The sequence below is a fragment of the Callionymus lyra genome, chromosome 9 (assembly GCF_982586985.1).
Source record: "Callionymus lyra chromosome 9, fCalLyr1.hap1.1, whole genome shotgun sequence".
NCBI lineage: Eukaryota > Metazoa > Chordata > Actinopteri > Syngnathiformes > Callionymidae > Callionymus > Callionymus lyra.
In genome coordinates this window covers 19,523,538-19,545,524 of record NC_141826.1, presented here as the reverse complement: position 1 = coordinate 19,545,524, position 21,987 = coordinate 19,523,538, and the positions used below count along the sequence as shown (strand labels likewise).

The 21,987-nt window shown below is 42.6% G+C and overlaps 2 protein-coding genes across 2 annotated transcripts; both read right to left on the bottom strand.

Moving 5' to 3' along the window:
• Positions 1-1,829: 1,829 nt before the first annotated feature.
• On the bottom strand, positions 1,830-12,078 carry tbc1d9b (TBC1 domain family member 9b). Its single transcript, XM_087799385.1, has 22 exons — positions 11,840-12,078; positions 11,667-11,777; positions 11,486-11,604; positions 11,187-11,421; positions 10,134-10,386; positions 8,862-9,069; positions 8,630-8,797; positions 7,947-8,081; positions 7,742-7,892; positions 7,469-7,683; positions 7,284-7,401; positions 6,120-6,322; positions 5,822-6,034; positions 4,989-5,087; positions 4,855-4,923; positions 4,491-4,731; positions 4,355-4,420; positions 4,024-4,092; positions 3,923-3,967; positions 3,389-3,433; positions 2,638-2,735; positions 1,830-2,562 (listed from the first exon to the last, which is right to left on the bottom strand). Exons 1-22 carry the CDS (start codon positions 12,075-12,077, stop codon positions 2,023-2,025), a joined length of 3,639 nt encoding a protein of 1,212 aa, XP_087655511.1. The 5' UTR covers position 12,078; the 3' UTR covers positions 1,830-2,022.
• A 2,415-nt stretch (positions 12,079-14,493) lies between these two features.
• Positions 14,494-21,740, bottom strand: rnf130 (ring finger protein 130). The gene is made up of 9 exons (XM_087799384.1): positions 21,406-21,740; positions 20,437-20,716; positions 19,736-19,927; positions 17,864-18,108; positions 16,556-16,627; positions 16,358-16,440; positions 16,186-16,282; positions 15,238-15,403; positions 14,494-15,174 (listed from the first exon to the last, which is right to left on the bottom strand). Exons 1-9 carry the CDS (start codon positions 21,478-21,480, stop codon positions 15,071-15,073), a joined length of 1,314 nt encoding a protein of 437 aa, XP_087655510.1. The 5' UTR covers positions 21,481-21,740; the 3' UTR covers positions 14,494-15,070.
• Positions 21,741-21,987: the final 247 nt, after the last annotated feature.

The following is a 21,987-nucleotide window of genomic DNA, read 5'->3' as shown; positions in this document are numbered from 1 at the left end:
CCTCAACATTTAAAGGACTTTATAAATACCCCCGCACAGCCCCACGGTTTGGTCATCCACTCTAGTTTAGTTAAGGTAAGGTAAAACTTTATTGATCCCTCAGGAGGTCTCCTTCGGGAAATTGTTTTTTTCCAATAGCCACAAAAAATACAACATTTTTTCATTAAAAATAAATAAAAATAAAAGAACAAAAACAAAGAGAAATAAAGATAAAGATAAAGAACATAGATAAAAGAAAAATAACAAAGACAAAGGATACAAAGACTAACATAGAACAGAACATCCAGATACTTTCACTCCACTCCTGCCCCTGAACTCAGAATTGTACAATTTAATAGCCCGAGGGATGAATGAGTCCTTGAGTCTATTTGTTTTGCACCTGGGAAGGAGCATTCGTGCACTCATTCTGCTTCTCTGCTCACTGGTGACAGTGCTGAGAGGATGACTGTCATCGTCAATGATGGACAGTAGTTTGTTCATGATCTCCTCTCAGCAACTGTCACCAGTGAGTCCAGCTTCATTCCAACCACAGAGCCAGCCCTCCTGATCAACCTGTCCAACCTGTTGACACTCCTCTTGGACACATTTCCACCCCAACACACCACAGCATAGAACAGGACACTGGCCACCACAGACTGGTAGAAGATGCAGAGGAGCTTCCTGCAGATGTTAAATGATCGAAGCCTCCTCAGAAAGTACAGTCTACTCTGAACTTTCTTATATACATGGTCTATGTTGCAGGACCAGTTTACTGTCCAGCCACACACCGAGGTACTTATAGTTGTCAACTATCTCCACCTCGTCGCCTCTGATGGACACTGGACGTGGCTTTGTCCTGGACCTCAATGGCAGTGTCGTCAGCATACTTCTGGACGAGACTCGGCTCGGAGTTGTAGCAGATCTGAAGTGTAGATGGTGAAGAGGAGAGGGGCCAGTACTGTCCCCTGAGGTGCTCCTGTACTACACACCACAGTGTCAGACGTGATGTCCTTCAGCCTGACATACTGTGGTCGATCAGTAAGATAATCCGTAATCCAGGAGACCAGACCAGGGTCCACGTGCATCTGTGTCAATTTTTCCTGCAGCAGAGTGGGCTGGATAGTGTTGAAGGCACTAGAAAAGTCCAGGAACAGGATCCTCACTGAACCGCTTCCTTTATCCAGGTGGGAGTAGGTCCGATGCAGGAGGTGAAGGATGGCATCTTCCACACCAACTGCTGGCCGGTAGGCAAACTGCAGGGGGTCTTGCGTGTGCTGGACTTGAGGCCTGAGATGTTTGAGGACCAGCCGCTCCAGTGTCTTCATCAGGTGCGAAGTCAGTGCCACCGGTCTGTAATAGTTCAGCACGCTCGGTCGGATCTTTTTCGGAACTGGAACAATACAGAAAGTCTTCCACAGAGTTGGTACTTTCCCCAGCCGTAGAACGAGGTTGAAGACATGCTGGAGTGGCTCAGCTAGTTCAGCAGCGCAGGTCTTTAGCAGTCGAGCAGACACCTTATCAGGACCAGCAGCCTTCCCTGGACGAATCCTCCAAAGTACATCCTGTACCTGAAGTGAGGTGAAGTTGGGAAGTGGTTGTGTGGAGCTGGGGGCGGGGGGGGCACAAGAAGGTGGGGCAGGTCCTGAAGGGGGCAGCAGTGAGGGTGAGGTGACCTGCTCAAACCTGTTGAAAAAGTTGTTTAGTCCATTTGCCTCCTCCACCATGTCCACTGCAGTCAGAGAGGACACGGTGGTTCAGGGTTAGCTTAGTCAAGGACAAAGACCAGCCCACTTCCAGACCAGAACTACCCTTTTTCAGACTTTCACTTCTTGTTATTGAAAAACACACCGTGACACGTTATCTTTTTATTGTGCAAACAGAAGTGTGAGCTCACAACACGATTGGTTCAGTCGACGGAATCATGACGGACAGGAAGTCCACAGTTAAAATTCGAACATGGTTAGTCTGTTAGTTCATTGATTTAAAAGTATGGCCCAGAATCATGGGTCACATGGTCTTTGTGCTCTTGCTGGAGGTCAAAGTTCACTCAGCAAGATGGAGTGATTCATGGTCATAGCTGGTCTGACGCTCGGCTCCAGGCCGGGCTTGACAGGCGGCCATCTTGGACCCGATGTCCCCTTTCCTCTCGAAATAGTCCACCAGCGGCGACTCGGTCAGCATGGAGGCAAGAACCTGCTCGAATGAGATGGACCAGTTGGAGTCCGGCACGCTGCCTCGCCGGGAGTCATCGACGGTGACCGGCGCCGGGTCGTCGGTGGCGTCGTCGCCACGCAGGGATCCAGAGCTCAGCAGCGAGTACGAAGAAGCCGGCGACTCGTCTCCGGTCTCCTCGTCCGTGGGCTCCAGCTGAGCCTCGGCCAGGTCCCGGCACAGCTGGGCGTCGGCCTCCCGGGAAGGGGGCGGAGCCTGGCCCCCGTCAGTCTTGTTGTTGAACCTTTTGCCGACCTCCCCGATGCGCAGCAGGAGACTGGCCACCGTGGCGATGGAATGGTAGAGCTCCTGCTCGTGACCCTCCACACTGAACATGTTGTACAGACTCTTACACAACTCAATGAACTGCTCCTACACACACGGAAAACACACACACGTCAATCAAGGTTCTGGAACGGGTTGAGAGTTCCGGGCTTTGCCGCTCACCTGGTTCATCCTGGGCAGGTCTTTAATGGTCTCCCTCTTGGGCTCCCTCTCCTGGGCCCAGACTCTCAGGTAGAACTTGTAGTCTTGAACTCTCTCACCTGCAGTAACACTCAGGTCAGACTGATGGAATGGTATCAGTGTCCTCAGAATATTGAATTAAACTTTTTAAATGTTTTAATTGTGTTATTTAAATGTTTTTGTTTTTTTTTAGATTTAATACAATAACTTCTATAATGAAATGTGTATTTTTTTTTTAAAAGAGGAAGAAATGTGAATATTGTCTACATACTTTTTTTAAGTAGCCTTTTAAATTAAATATACATGTTTATATATATATATATATTATTACATATATTATTATTGTGAAACCATGATTGGCTGAAAGTTCAAACAAGTAGTTCAGTACTGGTCTGGTGACACTATTATACCAGGTTTATAACAGGTTTGTATTTAATTTAATTTATAAGTTAAATAAATTAAAAAATATATTGAATTTAGAAAATTACTTTTTTAATTATTAGAATCCGAATATCAAACTATATGTGTAAAAAAAAACATTATTTTGGTAAAATTTCTGATTTTTTAAATTCAATTATTAGAAATTCAATCTTTCAATATAAAAATTAGTAATGCTAAAAATAAAAGAAAAACTAGTTTGGAGTGTTAAATTAAACTATTCAATATTCCGATGTCACTGATCTACTTCCATAAAGATCACATAGAAAATAGGAAGAAGGAGTTTTATATTTACCTTTTTGGTCCTCACCGTCTGCGCCTACAAGCTTCTCTTCTTCACCTAAACATGTCATCAGCATCATCATCATTATCAGCATCATCAGCATCATCAGCAGCATCCATCATCCGCATCATCAGCATCAGCATCATCATCAGCATCATCATCATCATCATCAGCATCATCATCATCATCATCATCATCATCATTCGCATCAGCATCAGCATCATCATCAGCATCATCATCCTCCATCATCATCATCATCGGCATCAGCATCATCATCATCATCATCATCATCATCATTCGCATCATCATCAGCATCAGCATCATCATCATCATCAGCATCATCATCATCATCATTCGCATCATCATCAGCATCAGCATCATCATCATCATCATCATTCGCATCATCATCAGCATCATCATCATCATCATCATCATCATTCGCATCATCATCATCATCATTCGCATCAGCATCAGCATCCTCCATCATCATCGTCATCATCATCATCATCAGCATCAGCATCATCATCATCAGCACCGACTACAAACCTGATGTCACTTCCTCTTGCAGAACAGTGTCCTTCGAGGAAGAATCTAGAAAAAAGAGTGTTTCAGTGATAGAAGGTCAGAGTTTATTTTGTCCATCTTACCTTCCTTAGTGTCATCTGTGAAGAAGTTTGTGGCCTCCAGAGCTGACTCAGCCTCCTCAGGACACAACGCTGCAACACACTCATCGGTCAGACACTCCACCACACACGCATTTATTATTGCTATGATCTTATAAACATTTTTTTTTATGGTTTGTATTTCAATAAAGGGTGTATGTAAATAAAACAATTCGATTTTCTATGTTTACAATAAACAGGGAAATATTTACACTGTTCATATTGTGTTGCAATTAAACTTGCGGCCGCTAGATGGCAAGATTCTTGCCAATATCCACCACTGACATACACACAGAGAGACAAACACACACAATACCTGGAGGCAGGTGGAGTTTGTACAGCAGTTTAAGTTTCTCAGTCATGTCTCCGTGATACATTCCACCTGTAGACGCTCAAGGTTTGTGAGAGAACGTGACACACACACACACACACCCACAAACACACACACTTACTCAGCCCAGTGATGAATTCCTTGAAGTTCACCAGTCCGTCGCCGTTCTGGTCCAGGATCCGAAACAGCCGGGCCGACAGAGTCAGAGTCTGGTCCCCGCAGACCCACGGAGCCAGGGCCGCAAACAGCTGGCCGAACTGGACCGAGTCGATGCGGTACTGTTCCAAGTAGGGCAGGCTCGGGTCGTGGCGCTGAGCCGCGGAGCTGCTGGAGCCCCAGTAACAGCTGGTCATGTGTTTGGACTGGAACCAGAACCCAAGTGACAAGTTGGGTCAGCGGGAGCTCTCAGAGGAACGTCACACATATGTCCCCAATCTTAGGAGCACCTGGTGACCTTACCGGTGACCTCTGTGACCTGACCTCACCTTGAAAAGGCAGTAGAGCTCCTCCAGCTCCTCGATGTCGAACGCCGACTCGCTCATCATCGCCCTCACCTGGAGACACACACACACCTGTCAGAAACTCTTTTGACTCGTCGTCCGACCCGAGCTCCACCCACCACACTCCTTTTGGCCGTGTCCTCCAGCGACTGAATGACCTTTAACCTCTGCTTGAACCTCATCTGCTCGATGACGTCGGAGCGAAGCGAGCCGAACTTCTGCTGACGCAAGAGAACAGTAGGGGGCGTGAGAAAATAACGATACGCTTAAATACCGCGAGATTCCGGTGATGGCTGAGAACGAGAGGATACAGTGACTCCAGCAGCTTTTAAAGCTGATGTTTGGACATATTTTGGTTTCAAAACAAATGAAATCAGTTACGACTTCGTCAAGAGTCATGTGGTCTGAATATTAAAAATATATATTTTTATCGATACTGTATAGATATTCAAAACTTGCACCGAAACAATTCATTTTTTGGCTTTTTCCATTATCAATTATAATTGTTTTTATGGTTTATATTTAATTTAAGTGTGTGTTAAATAAAATAATTTGATTTAAATTATATTTAACATTAAAAAATATCTACTGCATTTATTCATTTTGGTTTTGAAATTAGACATAAGGCCACTAGATGACAGCAGTACAATCCGATGAGGACTGAGGACGAGAGGATACAGTCGACTCCAGCAGCTTTTAAAGCTGATGTTTTGGACATATTTTGGTCTCAAAACAAATGTAATTACGACTTCATCAAGAGTCATGTGGTCTGTAAATTCTGCAACACCAGAGTGAAGTACTCGACAATACTACACATATATACTTGTTACTACAGTATCACTATATATCATAGTGTTGCCCCTGTATCATGATACGCATCTTATCAGCAGATTGTTCGCAATACACAACCCATGTCCATTTCCTGTCCGACCGTCTACGTTCACTCAATGACCTCGTACGAAGACTTTATCAGGTCAAAGACGTCAATCTGCGGCGGCGGCTCGTCGCCGCTGGTCAGCAGCGCGTGCAGGTGGGGGATGGGCTCGGCCACGGTCTGGTGGTTCACCACGTTGTCCAGGTACCGGCCCAGGATAGTCATGGCTTCTCCCTCGTCGCTGCACGCCAGCAGGGCGTCCATGTTGTCGTGCAGGACCGCCAGCGCCACCTACAGGAAGCATGTGGTCAGAGCACGACTGGCTCGCGGCGGGCGGGCAGGGGGGCGGGCGGTCGGGGGAGGGGGGGCGCCGCACCTGAAAGATGGCCTTGATGCCCTCGTAGAAGAAACAGTCGACCAGCACGACTGCGCTGTCGAAAGGCATCACAGACAGGAAGAGGGTGAGGAACCAGGAGAGGCTGATGGTGGAGATCACGCCCAGATCCTGCATGTGCTCGGACAGCAACGGGAGGAAGGCCAGGGTCAGATCCTCGAACACGCCCTGGTCCACCAGAGCCCCTACAGAGAGAAGAGTGTCAGAAGAATGCACCGCTGTAGGGTATGAAAGTGTCATCAGAATATTGAATGGTTTCATTTTAATTTTGAAGTTTTTGTTAGTGAACCGTTTTTAAGCGTTTAATCCATTTTTAATAGTTTAATTATTTTTATATTGGAAGGTTGAATTAATTTGTTTTTTTTTTTTAATAATTAATTAATTACATTTTTCTCTAAATTCATAATTTTTTATCACTTACAAATTTAACATTCTTGTTCAAATGATTTAATAATAAAATCTAAATTCAATATTTGTTTTATTCATGTCCCTTTAAATTCAATATAAAATTGTTGGTATAATTGTGCCACCAGAACAAACCAACATTTTAACAACAAATCAATGGAATTTCAGCCAATCATGCGACCAAAGTCATTAGCGTTACGACGTAGAATCAATGCGGCGACAATTCTTCGTGGCAAATTCCACAAACTCCAAGTTTTACAGCTTGGTTTAAATTGAAAAGTTACTAAGATGGCACTATTTTAACATTTTTTAATTTAATTAAAAAGGCTACAAGCGATTAAAATATTGAATTTAGACATTTTATTTTTTAATTATTAGTATAAGAATATTAAACTCTATGTGTAAAATCTTTTTAATTCATTTTCAAAATATTCAATTTTTATAATTAAATTATAAAAATAAAAATAATCAAGAAAATTCCAAATTGTAACGTAATTTTTGAATTATTAGTATAAAAATATTAAACTCTATGTTTAAAATCTTTTTGATTCATTTTAAAAATGATAACATTTTTATAATTAAATTATAAAAATAAAAATAATCAAGAAAAGTCCAAAAATATAAGTGAAAAAATATATAATTCGAATTTTTAAAAACAAAAACATTCCAAAATCCTTTCAAATTGTAAATTCAACAATTTAATTTTCTGTTGGCACTTCCACAGTATAGCGAGCCACTGACCGACGACGCGGGTGTTGTAGTAGTCCGGCAGCATGCGCTCACACAGACACACCAGCAGCCAGAAGGCCTGTTCCTCCGTGCAGTACAGCAGGAGAACCGACGTCACGATGTTCATGGCCTGTAGGGGGAGACACAGAGGGGGGTCAACCAAGACTCTGGCGACTCCCTGTCCGCGCCGGCGTCACCTGGCAGTATCCGATATTGGGGTTCCGGTGGGCGTAGGCCGTGAGGACGCGTCGCAGGGCCGCGATTCCCGTCTCGTTCTGGAACGCCCTGTGTTCCGGCATGGAGCGGTGAAGGTCGCGCTCGATCTCCTCCGTGGCCAGCGAGCACTGGCCCATCGCCTGCTCCAGCAGGTCGCCATAGTAACCAGCCTGACTCACCATCTCGTTCTGGGCGCCTGTGGACCAGGAGTGTGTGGTTGAGTGAGAACCAGGGGAGTGAAAATGAGTGAGTACCAGAGAACAGCATCCACAGCTCTCCTCGCAGACTTTCGGGGATCCCGGTCAGCACCAGGTCCCTGGTCCTGCAGGTCCGGTACATGCAGACCCCTCGACCGAACTCGGAGAAGTGGATGTTCCAGGCCTCCTCCTTCATCCTCTCCTTCATCTGCAGCACACGACAGGTCAGGGGTGATCCGGTCAGGAGCTCGGCTACACTCACCGCTCTGGGCCGCAGGTCCTCGGGCGTGTCCCGGTGGAACAGCTGCAGGAGGCTCTGGGTAGCAGTGGGCAGGTCCGGGTGGAAGTGGCGCCCCCTGTAGGACGACGGTGCGCCACAGGCTAGAGTGGGGGTCACCTGAGGTCAAAGAAGAGTGTTTGTACTTCATAAGGACTACACTTATATATAGATTTTATCTATGAAAAACTATTTGCATATCAAACCATATATTTTTTTATGTTTTGTAGTTAAAATTAAATAATTAGATTTATTTTTTTAAATATTTAAAGCTTCTGTTCATTTGTGTGTTGCAATTAAACGCCTTCTGCACTTAAAGGAACAATGAAATCCTGTGACATCCCGGCGATGACTGAGGACAAGAGGATACAGTCGACTCAAACTGATGTTTGGACATATTTTGGTTTGAAAACAAATGAAAGCAGTCGAGAGTTGTGTGGTCTGTAAATTCTGAAAAAACTATTCAGAACATACTACAAATATATTCTTGTTCTTACAGTATTGCAATACTTGGCAGTGTTTAGTATCGTTGCCTCTGTATCCTGATATGCATCGTATCGCCAGATTCTTGCCAATACACACCCCTAGACTTGACAGTACAAGATGGAAACTGGACCAAAGTTCTGCGCAGACCCGGGTCTGTAGATTGATCATAATGTTAAACAAACCTGGGGTGGGGGTCCCTCCGGGGTCCGCTGCAAAAAGTCTGAAATACGCTGGACCAGGAAGTCCCGATCTTTGAGGTTGGCGAACAGGAAGTTCATCTTGCTCTTGGTGCTGATGGACACGGGACAGGGAAGGACGCTGCTACTCTCCGCCTTCTCCACCACAGACACCTGGGGGTCAGAGGTCACATGAGCGAGGGGCCGGCACACTAGGATGTGGGGAGGGGGGCGGTACCTCTCGGAGCGGGATGATGAGCCGACACAGGTCCTCCTCGCGGCTGCTGAAGCAGATGTAGTTGGTGGAGATGAACAGCTGGCCGACCACGTGCATCTTGGCGAAGGGCGTCCACAGCGTGCAGTCGGTGTGACCGTCCAGGCGCTCTTCCTGGGTCAGACGGAACATCGTCCGGTACCGCTCGTTCTTTGCCCGGGCGTCCAAATCTCTGCTCAGAAAAAAAAGGTGGTGAAACGATATTGAAGTATATTAGTGCCATAACAATATTGAATTGTTGAATTTAACATTTCAAATAAAACTTTAGGGAACTAATTCAATTAGTCCTATATTTAAGGGTCTAATTTTTCTCATTGAATAATGGAATTTAAAAAAACAACAATTTTAGTTTGATATCCTAGTTCAAATAATTCTAAAATAAATTAGCTAAATTCAATACTTTTGAATTAATAGCCTTTTGAATTCAATATAAAAAGGTTGGTTTAATAGCGCCACCAGACAATACAAAAATAAATAAATAACTTGAACAAAGGAGAACAGATCTACTTGATCCAATTATCAGCCAAACATACGTCGTTGACGTGACGACGCAGAAGCGCTGGTGCTTCAATTCTTAATGTCGGATTCAAAGCCACACAGAACAGCTTTGAGTGAATTTATAAGATAGATTGAGAGGCTCAGAGCTCGATTGGATTAGTCTGGTAAGATTGTATTATCATAGAAACATATTTATATTGAATTTAAAGGTCTAATAATTAAGAAATATTGAAATTAAGAATGTATTTTTGAACTATTGCTACTAGAATATAAAACTCTATGTGTAAAAATAATGCAAACGTTCTGAAAATATTCTATTTTCTTGTTATAATTAAAAAAATTAAATACAAATTTAACCTTTACATATACATTTTCAGGCTGTTGCTCCTAAGCTTTGGAACGATCTTCCTCTCTTTGCGCTTGATGGATCTACTGACTCCTTTAAGAAACATCTTAAGACGTTTCTATTTGTTCAGGCTTTTCCTTGATTTTCTGGAACTCCTGTTGTGTTATCAGTTTTATCTTGATTTTTAAAATATATACTTTATTGAATATTGTTTTGATTGTTTAAGCGCTTTGTGACCCTGGTCTGGAAAAGCGCTATATAAATAAAAATTACTTACTTACTTACAAATGATTGAATTTAATTGAATATTCCAAATCAAAACATCTGAAATGTTAAGTTCATATTCCGATGGCACTGATATACTTCCATACTCGGCGACGGCGGCGCCAAACCTTTTCAGAGACGACACGTTCCTGAGCGTCTTGGAGGGCAGCAGGTGGTCGGCGGCGAACATCTCGTTGTCCAGCAGCTGCCGCATGGCGATGTTGGCGAGCTGCTCCATCAGCTTGAAGGTGTCGCCGATGTTGAGGAACATGGAGAAGAAGAAGTCGGTGGTCCGCGTGCTGACCCGCACGCTCTCCGGGAACACCAGCGTGGCGTTCTTCTCCAGCTGCGTCACGTCCGTCCACTGGACCACCAGCTTAACTGCAGGGAGGGGGGGAGACGCCGTCAGGACGGGGGAGACGAGGAGAAGAAAGACGCCGTCAGGACGCAGAAGACGCGGAGAAGGAAGACGTGGAGAAGAAAGACGCCGTCAGGACGCAGAAGACGCGGAGAAGGAAGGCGCCGTCAGGACGCAGAAGATGCGGAGAAGGAAGACGCCATCAGGACGCAGAAGATGCGGAGAAGGAAGACGCCGTCAGGACGCAGAAGACGCGGAGAAGGAAGACGCCGCCAGGACGCAGAAGATGCGGAGAAGGAAGACGCCATCAGGACGCAGAAGACGAGGAGAAGGAAGACGCCATCAGGACGCAGAAGACGAGGAGAAGGAAGACGCCGTCAGGACGCAGAAGACGCGGAGAAGGAAGACGCCGTCAGGACGCAGAAGATGCGGAGAAGGAAGACGCCATCAGGACGCAGAAGACGAGGAGAAGGAAGACGCCGTCAGGACGCAGAAGACGAGGAGAAGGAAGACGCCGTCAGGACGCAGAAGATGCGGAGAAGGAAGACGCCATCAGGACGCAGAAGACGAGGAGAAGGAAGACGCCATCAGGACGCAGAAGACGGGGAGAAGGAAGACGCCGTCAGGACGCAGAAGACGCCGTCAGGACGCAGAAGACGCGGAGAAGGAAGACGCCGTCAGGACGCAGAAGATGCGGAGAAGGAAGACGCCATCAGGACGCAGAAGACGAGGAGAAGGAAGACGCCGTCAGGACGCAGAAGACGAGGAGAAGGAAGACGCCGTCAGGACGCAGAAGACACGGACCAAGAAGACGCCGACGTACCTTCCTTGCCCAGCAAGAGGGAGTAGAAGCACAGGTGGTTGATGGACAGGTAGATCCAGCCCTGCCGGGGGACGCGACCCTTCCAGTAGCTGCAGGAGTAGTAGTTGACCAGCTTCTCCTCCTCCGGCATCTGAAACAACTTCCTCATCTTCAGCTCCGCCTCCTTGAACTTCCCACAATCCTCGTCCCCGTGCTCCGGCCCGGTCTTCAGCCGGCTCTCCTCGGCGATGATGCCCTGCAGGAAATGACGTCAGAAGACACAGGAAGTGGACGGTTGAAGTAAAAGCCAAACGACCTACACAGATCTTTCCTCTCACGAAGGTGGTGACGTCGTCGTCGCTCTCGAAGATGGAGATGGTCTGGAGCAGGTTGGTCTCCAGCCAGTCCCAGTGGCCGGTGATCTCCTTCCTGGACGAGCCTGTGAGGCGACACGGTAGATGTTTTGGTCCAGGGTCCAGACCTAGAGACAGATCTACTGACCACACGCGATGTTCCAGTAGATCTGAGAGTCGCAGGTCTGCAGGAGGATCCTGTACGGGGCCACTCTGGCGCTGGAGTCCAGCACCACATCCATGGTCCCCACAAGGAGCCCTGCAAGAGACACCACTCCATGAGACATTCGTGAGGAGGACCGAGCGGACCGGACCACTGACCAGACAGCCCCCCGCCGCGGCCATGTCCGCGCCTCCTCTGCAGGACGAAGAAGGGGTTCGCTCGCTCCGACACCCACAGCGCCCCGGCCAGCAGAACCTCCTCCGGGTGGATCCACATCTGGGCCGCCCTACAACTGGGTCCGGGGTCCGACGTTCGTCCGAGGCCTTCGCTGGGGGGGGTCCTGGTTCGGCCGAAGTTATTGTTGTTGTTTTCGCTCGAGTCTGGTGACCATCGCATCACTTCCGGGAGTGACGTCACAGACCACGTTCCCCCGACGTCAACTCGATGCTCGCCTTTGATTCGTTGAACTTGAATTTCTAACTCTTTTTTTTTTATTCAGACATGAATACTGACAATTGACCTTCGTGACAACAAATACATTTATAAAACGAAATAACTAAAAACATAGTATATTTATTTATATATTTATTGCTATTTTTTCATATTTTAAGCGCCTTGGAATATGAAATAAACTCGAGGATTGATCACGTTATATTTGCACGTGAATAAAAGGAATACCGAGGATGAGGATGTTATCAACTAGGAAATCATCTTTGATCTCTGAAACAAATCCATAAATAATATCTTTTAGCATAAAAAGGTTTCAGGTTTCAGCATTTACATTTTTACATTTAATACAGTGGCTGTTGTGAGGGGCTGTCATGCACAATGTATAAAATAAAGTAGTAAAATTAAGCTAAATATGCCAAAAACTTACATTTTACTGTATTCTATACTACTTGTATTCATTATTTTGATCATATACAAAATTATCTTTTAAAAAACAAAACAACCGATATTTATATTCACTTACATCTTTTAAGGGTCAATAAATAATCTACTTTTAAACAAATTGCCTATTATGGCTGCACTTTGCCCAAGTCTTGTGTAGCGAGTCCAACTTCTAATGATTTTGTTTGGAATATACATGGAAGTGAAGTCACATCCAGAGACCAACAGACGTGGAACACGAGGAGTAACGTCAGTAGAAATTGGAATAAAGTCTCTATTAAGACCTAGAAAGTAAAACTTAGCAATGTAATATACCGAAGTTTAGATTTTAACCAAAACTATTTTCAATGTTCCATTCGGTCAAAGTCTAAAGCTTGTAAACCTACATATGGCTTATGTCATATCGGCATTTTTCATATAGTGAGCTTTTCTTTTCAACATTGTTGACATTGATCAGGTTGATCTTCTGGATGTTTAATCTCTAAACTTGTAGAAAATAAGTGAGTGATTTGATTTCCTCAGGAGCCACATTATATAGTGTGACCGTTGTGAGATGCAATATAAAATGAAAACAAAAACATATACAACAAAATACAATGTTAAACATCAAGTGTAATTATCTCATTACAATAAAATAGTCCTAAATTATAAATGTATATTATATACCTTTTATCAAAAACATTTCTCAATAAACAAATAAACAAAACAAGTTAGAAAACATAGCACTTTAACAAGTTATATTTAGAGTTGAACTAGTAATTAATAATACAAATAAATATAATTGTTAGCCTTAAGAAACATGTGTTTATTTTGATCAGTTCTAGTCTGACCCCAAGAGGGCGGCACTGTTGTCTGTTGTTATAAACCACACGATTTACATCATTTTATCTCTTAAAATCCAATTTTCGATTATTTCGCTTGGGACACATTAATTTAACAGAATCATCTTTGATTTTTCTCACATTTTTCTAAAAAGGCTTTATAGTAGATTTCCTGTTATATTAACAAAATATCTGGAGTAGATAACAGTTTAAATCGACTAGATAATGATTAAAATGTAGATAAATAACGGTTAGTATAGAACTGCTTTAGATTGACGAATAAGACAAATAGGATGTTGATATTATTGATAGAATATTGATAAATAAGTTGGGATCCATTTATTAGTATCGACACATGAAATGTAAGAACATACAGTACATTCGTATATCCTAAATAATATATCCTTGTTAAATAAGTTGCATATTCAAGCGAATAAAAAAAAAGAAAGATTTGTTATTATACTTTTTTTTCTTTGTTTAAAAAAACTGACGAGTCAGATATTATACAATTTATGTTCGCTTCCGCTAGTGGGCGCGCGTCTCTCCTGGGATACAAAACCATTAAAGGTAAAGAGTCTTGATGTACTTGATGTATTTTTTTAATACCTTCCAAATGATTGACGTGCAATTCATCCAATCAGTGAAGGCTCTTCTTACGGCAGGTTTGGGTACATTTGTTGTTGCGCTTCTTGTTTCCGATTGTCATTTCACGGCTACCGTACATTTCAGAAGAAGCGAAAAATCGAAAAAATAAAATGGAATTGATCAAATAAATGTTTATGTATAAAACGTATAATTGTTTTAACACCAAGCTTATATAATACTGTATTTTTAAACTGTGTTTTGTTTTTAATAATTTGGTTTTATTTATTTAAATGTATAAAAACAAATTTGTTTTTCTTAAAATGTTGTTAAAAAAATTAAAATAAAGGAAGGATAAAATGTAACATTGTTCTGCTTAAATGCATCTTTAGATCCTGATCTGTTATTCCGTTTAATGTTGTGTTCATATAAAATAAGTCGAACACGGCTGTTGCAGCAAAGACAAGGTCAGAGGTCGTGACCTAGTCGACCCCGTCTCAAGGTCGCACGCTCGCTCGTACACCAGAAGGCAGTTTAATGAGGGGGTACAAGGACGTGTCATCGATAACATTGTTGATCACAAATATATTGATTATATAAGAGCAGCGCACACGTCACAGCAGCGGTTCTGGTCCGACCCGGTTCCAAGAAGCCATGTCGGCTCCATCCATAGTCCCCGGCGTCAGGTGACGCCTCGGTCTGACCCGGTTCAACTCTCTCCGTCATGTGATCTGCTGGGGTCGTCAGCCGACCTCTCCTTGTTGACAAGTCCGGGTCAGAGTTCAGGTCCGTCCGGTTCTCTTCCGTCATCTAATATAATTTACTTTGAGTCCACTTCTCAGAACCTGCCAGTGTCCGGCCAGTTCGGGTCAGAACATCCAACAACACATTCAAAAGTTCTGATCTGCAAGCAAAGAGTCCAGTCCAGGTGTCCAGAGGTTCTGGAGGCTGCTTCAGGAGGAACATCCAACAGAACCCGAGGACTCAGTTAGAACCTCCACAGTCAACAAGATAACTTGTCCACACACACACTCTCTCTCTCTCTCTCACACACACACACACACACACACACACAAACTCACACACACACACGTCTCAGGACTTGTCCTCAGAGTGGTCCAGTGTGTTCCGGATGTCGGGCAGCTCCACTTCAATGACACTGCGGGGCGACGAGGAGGTCCGGCTGAAGAAGTTCCCGCCTGCCGAGAGAAGGACAGGTCAGCTGGTTCCGGCCAGCAGGTGGCGCCAGTCTGCGGTCTCACCGGTCATGATGGTGATGTCGGCGGGCGATCGGCTCACGGTCTCGGTGAGAGTCGGGCTGAGCGGCTCCAGGCTGACGGCCGGCTGGCCTCGCTCACCGGTCAGCCCCTGACCGCTGCCCAGACGCTCCACGTCCAGCACCACCGTGTCCACGCAGGGAAGACTCGTCTGTGGAGACACGACTGAAGTACTTCAGGACAGGAACCAGCTCAAAATGCAGAGTCAGCGGAAGAAACACGGGTTCTATGGAAGTATATTCGTGCGGTCAAAATATTGAATTAAACTTTATTAAACTGAGATTTATTTTTATTTTTAATTGAAATTTCATTTTGTTTATATACCATTTAATTAAAAATAACAATATAAATCAATTGTTTCTATATCGAAAATTAGATTTTCTTTTTTAAATAATTGAGTTCAATTATTTGTATTATCAAAGTTAAATTTTGTTAATATAATTTTGAATTATTTATTTATTTTAATTTTTAATTCAATATAGAAATGAAGTGGTTCCAACATATTTCATAATGAACGCTACAAATATTTTCAAAATATTTATTTATTAATTTATTTTTCCAATTCTACTTTCTGATTTCAATAATTCCAAAACATGTTATTTTTATTTTTTATTTAATATAAAAATGTTGGTATAATAGTGCCAAAAAATGTATTTTGAATTATTGTATTTATTTATTTTAATAAATGTGAATACTGTCAATCAATTGTTTAAAGAAAAAACAAGTTTCAATTTACAAATTATTCAATAAAAACTAATACAAACTTTGAATATACATAATTATTTAAAAACTAAAAATTCAATGCTTTAAATAAACAATAACATTTAAATAAATAAAAAAAGTTTCAATATTTGAAATTTTCACTACTTAATATTGCGATTTCAAAACACTTTCTAACGAGTCTTTGTGTCTCCAGAGCGAGTCGTGACTCACCATGATGCCCAGAGCCTTCAGGATGTTGAGCTTACACATGGGACAGGTGCAGTGCTCGTTCAGCCAGGGGTCCACGCACACCTTGTGGAAGACGTGTCTGCGAAAACAGAACCGGGACCTCGCGACATCAGAACCAGGTCCAGAGACGACGCCATCGTCGACGCCGACTCACTTGCAGGGAAGGATCCGAACGACGTCGTTGAGCTGGTAGGACTCGATGCACACGGCGCAGTGGTTGAAGTCCACGTCCGTCTCCTGACGCACACACACACACACACACACACACACACACACACACACACACACACACACAAACACACACACGTTTTTTCTCAGGTCATGAGGTCGTGACCCTGTCACTCAAACTCACCTTGTCTCCTCGCTTCACCGTCCTGGTCGTCAACTTCCCGATTGCCTTTTTGGCTGCATCACCAAGACGACGCTATCAAGTTCATTTCATCACGGAAGAAGAAGAAGAAGACGATTGTTTTTAAATGTTTTTTTAAGTATTAAATTATTGTTTTTAATAATTAAATTATTATTTTGAATAATTCACTGGTGACAGTTACAGAGAGGAGATCACTGGATAATCTATCTATCCATCTATCCATCTATCCATCTATCCATCTATCTATCCATCATCTATCTATCCATCATCTATCCATCCATCCATCTATCCATCCATCATCTATCTATCCATTTATCCATCCATCATCTATCTATCCATCTATCCATCCATCATCTATCTATCCATCATCTATCTATCCATCATCTATCAATCCATCCATCCATCATCTATCAATCCATCTATCCATCCATCCATCCATCATCTATCAATCCATCCATCCATCCATCCATCCATCCATCATCTATCCATCCATCATCTATCTATCCATCTATCCATCCATCCATCCATCATCTATCAATCCATCCATCCATCCATCCATCCATCCATCCATCCATCCATCATCTATCCATCCATCATCTATCTATCCATCTATCCATCTATCCATCTATCCATCCATCATCTATCTATCCATCTATCCATCTATCCATCTATCCATCTATCCATCTATCCATCTATCCATCTATCCATCCATCTATCCATCATCTATCAATCCATCCATCCATCTATCCATCATCTATCTATCCATCTATCCATCATCTATCTATCCATCTATCCATCATCTATCAATCCATCTATCCATCTATTACAGCCATCTATCCAGTTCTCTTTAAAGTAAAAGGTTACATTTGTTTTGTTGAATTGAATCATTTCTGTATTGAAAGTTTGAACTTAATAATAATATAATATATATTAATTAAATATTGGAAGGTTGAATTTGTTTTGAATATTCTGGCTTTTAAAAATCGAATATTAAAAAATATTATTTTAAATAATAATATATTTTTTACAAATAGAGTTGTTATTCAAATTCCAATAATTTAAAAATAAATCTATTCATTTCTTTTAAATTCAATTTAAAAATGTTGTTCAATTCCAAGTTCGAATTCCATTATTAAAGAATATCAAAATTCAACCTTTTAATTTAAAAGTTATTTAGTTAATTAATTAAGAAAAGAAAAAGAATTTTTTTTTTTTTTAAATAACCAAAACAAATTGTTAACATTTGAAATGTTCTGACGACAGATTGACTTCCAGTGAGTGGACCTTCACCTGACTGCGGTCGCGAGCGCTGCTGTCGCGGATCTTCTGGATGAAGTAGAAGACGAGCCAGGCGGACGAGATGATCATGAGGACGATGAAGGAGACGGACACGAAGACCAGCGAGCCCCGGTTGATGGAGGCCCCGCGCTGACCCACCAGCACGCTGACCAGCACCGTCAGGTTCCTGTCCAGCTGAGCCAAGATCTCTTTGCCGTAGACCTCGGTGATCATCACGGCCACGACGTCCCCCGTCCCTGAGAGAAGCATCTCAGCGTCAGTCGAGCCTCAGGTTTCTTTTCATTTCAAAAGTTGCTTCAATCAAAACATGTGTTTTCAATCACAAGAAAGTTGTTTCAATCAAAATATAAAAGTTGCTTCAATCAAAATGTAAAAGTTGTTTCAATTAAAATATAAAAGTTGCTTCAATCAAAATGTAAAAGTTGCTTCAATCAAAATATAAAAGTTGCTTCAATCAAAATATAAAAGTTGCTTCAATCAAAATGTAAAAGTTGCTTCAATCAAAATATAAAAATTGCTTCAATTAAAATGTAAAAGTTTCTTCAATCAAAATGTAAAAGTTTCTTCAATCAAAATGTAAAAGTTGCTTCAATCAAAATATAAAAGTTGCTTCAATCAAAATATAAAAGTTGCTTCAATCAAAATATAAAAGTTGCTTCAATCAAAATATAAAAGTTGCTTCAATCAAAATGTAAAAGTTGCTTCAATCAAAATATAAAAGTTGCTTCAATCAAAATATAAAAGTTGCTTCAATCAAAATATAAAAGTTGCTTCAATCAAAATATAAAAGTTGCTTCAATCAAAATGTAAAAGTTGCTTCAATTAAAATATAAAAGTTGTTTCAATCAAAATGTAAAAGTTGCTTCAATCAATCAAAATATAAAAGTTGCTTCAATCAAAATGTAAAAGTTGCTTCAATCAAAATATAAAAGTTGCTTCAATCAAAATATAAAAGTTGCTTCAATTAAAATATAAAAGTTGCTTCAATCAAAATATAAAAGTTGCTTCAATCAAAATGTAAAAGTTGTTTCAATCAAAATATAAAAGTTGCTTCAATTAAAATATAAAAGTTGCTTCAATTAAAATATAAAAGTTGCTTCAATTAAAATATAAAAGTTGTTTCAATCAAAATATAAAAGTTGCTTCAATCAAAATGTAAAAGTTGCTTCAATCAAAATATAAAAGTTGCTTCAATTAAAATATAAAAGTTGCTTCAATCAAAATATAAAAGTTGCTTCAATCAAAAAAATTATCCATCAAAACTTTTCTTTAAAACTGGAAATGTTTTTTATTTTATTTAATTAATATTTTGTTGGGTTTGGATTAAAGATTCATAGGACATGTGGCTCTTGATTATTAAATCACAAAATATTATAAAAATAATAAATCATAAATAATAATAAAGAAAAGGAAAGGTAAACAAAAAATTACCTAAAGAAATTATGTTCAATCACAAAAAGTTCCTTTAATCTAAATAAAAAAGTTGCTTTAATAAAAGAAAAAGTGTACTTTTATTGAAGAAATCTTTAGTTGTGATATTTAATTATAAGGAGATGTGTGTGTTAATTATTCAATCACAAAAGGTTCCTTAGAAAATGTCAACAACGACAAAAATTGGCTTCAAAAAAACAGTTACTTCAATTTAAAGAAAAAAAATTGTTTTAAATGAAAAATGTAAAGTTGCTTCGATTAAAAATAAAATTAAGTTGTTGTTTTAATTAAAAACGTTTTTTTTCATTAAAGGAACTCTTGATTTTATATTGAAAATATATATTTAATTGAAGCAACTAATTTTTTGATTGAATAATAAAGAACACACACACACACACAAAGGCACACACACATACACAAAGACACACATACCCTCGTGACCCATCTTGACCGTCTTATCGGTGGAGTTGTTGTACACGAGGACGGCGGTGGCGTTGAAGGTCGCAGCTTTCAGGATCTTCTCTCTGAACGTGCAGTTCCCCCGCTGCATCAGCGCCACCCAGTGGACCCCGCGAGGAGGGGGGTAGAAGCGAGTGTTGGGGTCACAACCCTGACGGTCCACCACTGACGAGACACACCTGCGTTACTATGGGAACCGTCACCGGGTCACACGGAGAGACAAGGTCGGGGATGAGACGTTGTCATGGACCCCAGCTGCTGGTGGACTCGCTGTTCCTCTGCTGCAGTGTCCTTGAACACGGCGCTGTAACCCAACACCGGGCAGCGCCGCAAACACACTTCCACACCCCCCCCCCCCAACCCTGATCCTGAGTCAAACATGAAGGCTCTCCACCACCAGGGGGAGCCAGTGTTGAAGTGAGTTCTTGTTGATGCTAATGACGCTACGGATGCTAGTTCTGCTATTGATGCTAATGTAGCATATTTCTAGCGCCGACGGTTTCTGTGAGAACATGTTCGCTAACTGGGCTGATCGAGCTAATGCTAAAGAAACAAACGCGCTAACAACTTAATCAAGACATTTATTTTGTGGGATTCGGGCTCGCTAATAGCACATGACTCCATCTGGTGGCGCTAAATAGAACTACAGCGAGTTCAACCGACGGGTTTATTACCTCCGTGGTGGGGCGCGGGTGCGATCACGACCCCCCGGGCGTCCACCTTGGGCGAGTTCTGTCCGTAGGTCCCCTCGTCGTTGCTCATGAGGTGGACCGTGTTGCCCCGGCCGTCCAGGACCGTCGCGTTCACCGTGGCGCTGACAAACTCCTCCGACACCATGTTGCGGTCCGAGCGCGCTCCGGAGCCGAGGCCGGACCAGACCAGGACCAGGACCAGGACTACCGGGATGCAGGTCCAGCTCATGTTTGTCCTTCTCAAGACCTTGTCGCATCCAAACTGGAAACACAAGAAGGTTAGAACGGTCGTGCCTCGACGCACACATTTGTATCCATCCAGACAACGGGTTTAAAAATGGACCAACTGGACCGGGTCCATCAGGTCTACTACTATCTGAGCCCCGTGACTTCCTGTAACATGGTACCAGTCCGTGAGGGGCCGCAAAGACAAGAACATATGTCAGTTCTTCTAATTGTTATTGTCATGAGAGTTTTGTTTTGAAAAAAAAAGGATGTATTTTTCCTGAAGTAACATTAACCTTTGACCTTTGACACGTTTCAGTTTACTCAGAAGAAAATACATCTACATTATAAACTAGTGAAAATGAGTGAAACTCAAACTGTTTTAACCTGAAGATGTAATGACGACATGAATCCTGCGGTGCAAAAAAAAAAAGGTTGGAGGAACCTGCCGTAAAAGGGGAACAACGGGCCGGACTCTGATACCACCAGAACCTCTCAAATGTTGGGGGCAGCTTCAGATGATACATCGAACCGAGCTCGAGTTGTACGAGAAAAAAAAACAAGCATCGACGTCGCAGCAACAAAGTGTGTGTTAATAACACACCACGAGACAAACAGACAAACACACACATCGCGTCACAACATGTCAAGCATCTGGAGGTGGATCTACAAAGACCTCCTGTCAGGACCCCTCAAGACTCCATCACACTTCCGTCTGTCTCCCACCTCAGCGGCTCCAGCCGTCCTCCCGTCCTCGAGATGTCTCCTCGGATCCTGTTTCCACGAGACGACAGACCGCATCCGTGCACATCCCTCTGCCGTCGGCCATCACCCGCGGACCAGCAACATCTGGACCTCCATGTCCTGACGTCCGGGACGATGACTCAGTGGCGGACAGACGGGCTCCGGGGGGGTGGGGAGGGGGGGGGTCTGCTCTCGGGACCTCCCGGTGGCGGCTGAAGGTCGAGGCTCAATCCAGCGGCTCCTTTTTTTGTTTTTCGGCTCCGGTTCGGTTCCGGCTGGAGCTGTGGCGGGTGCAGACGGACGCCCTGTCTCCTGTGTCTGTGCGACGCGCATGCGCAGAGGAGGGGAACAGGGGCGGCAGACGGGGGGGGGGGGCGGTAATGATACCTCCATGGTCGCGGAGGTTCTATCAACTATCGCGAGATTTCCGGGAACTTGAAGCCAAATGAAATGACGTCATACATATTTATATTATATTGTCTTCTTTCTTCACAAAATAAATGTAAATTGAATTTATTGATGGAAAAGAAGGTAAATAAACGTCAATAAAACAATCCCCCGGTG

Excerpts from the sequence above, each read along its gene's own strand:
- tbc1d9b (XM_087799385.1), bottom strand. The coding sequence starts at position 12,077 with ATGCGATGGTCACCAGACTCGAGCGAAAACAACAACAATAACTTCGGC. Across the intron at positions 11,422-11,485 it reads TCGTGAGAGGAAAGATCTGT|GGCATCATCGCCGAGGAGAG; the intron begins GTAGGTCGTTTG and ends CATTTCCTGCAG. Across the intron at positions 2,563-2,637 it reads ACCTGCCCAGGATGAACCAG|GAGCAGTTCATTGAGTTGTG; the intron begins GTGAGCGGCAAA and ends CCGTGTGTGTAG.
- rnf130 (XM_087799384.1), bottom strand. The coding sequence starts at position 21,480 with ATGCGGTCTGTCGTCTCGTGGAAACAGGATCCGAGGAGACATCTCGAG. Across the intron at positions 16,283-16,357 it reads GTTCGGATCCTTCCCTGCAA|ACACGTCTTCCACAAGGTGT; the intron begins GTGAGTCGGCGT and ends CTGTTTTCGCAG. Across the intron at positions 15,404-16,185 it reads TGAAGGCTCTGGGCATCATG|ACGAGTCTTCCCTGCGTGGA; the intron begins GTGAGTCACGAC and ends GTGTCTCCACAG.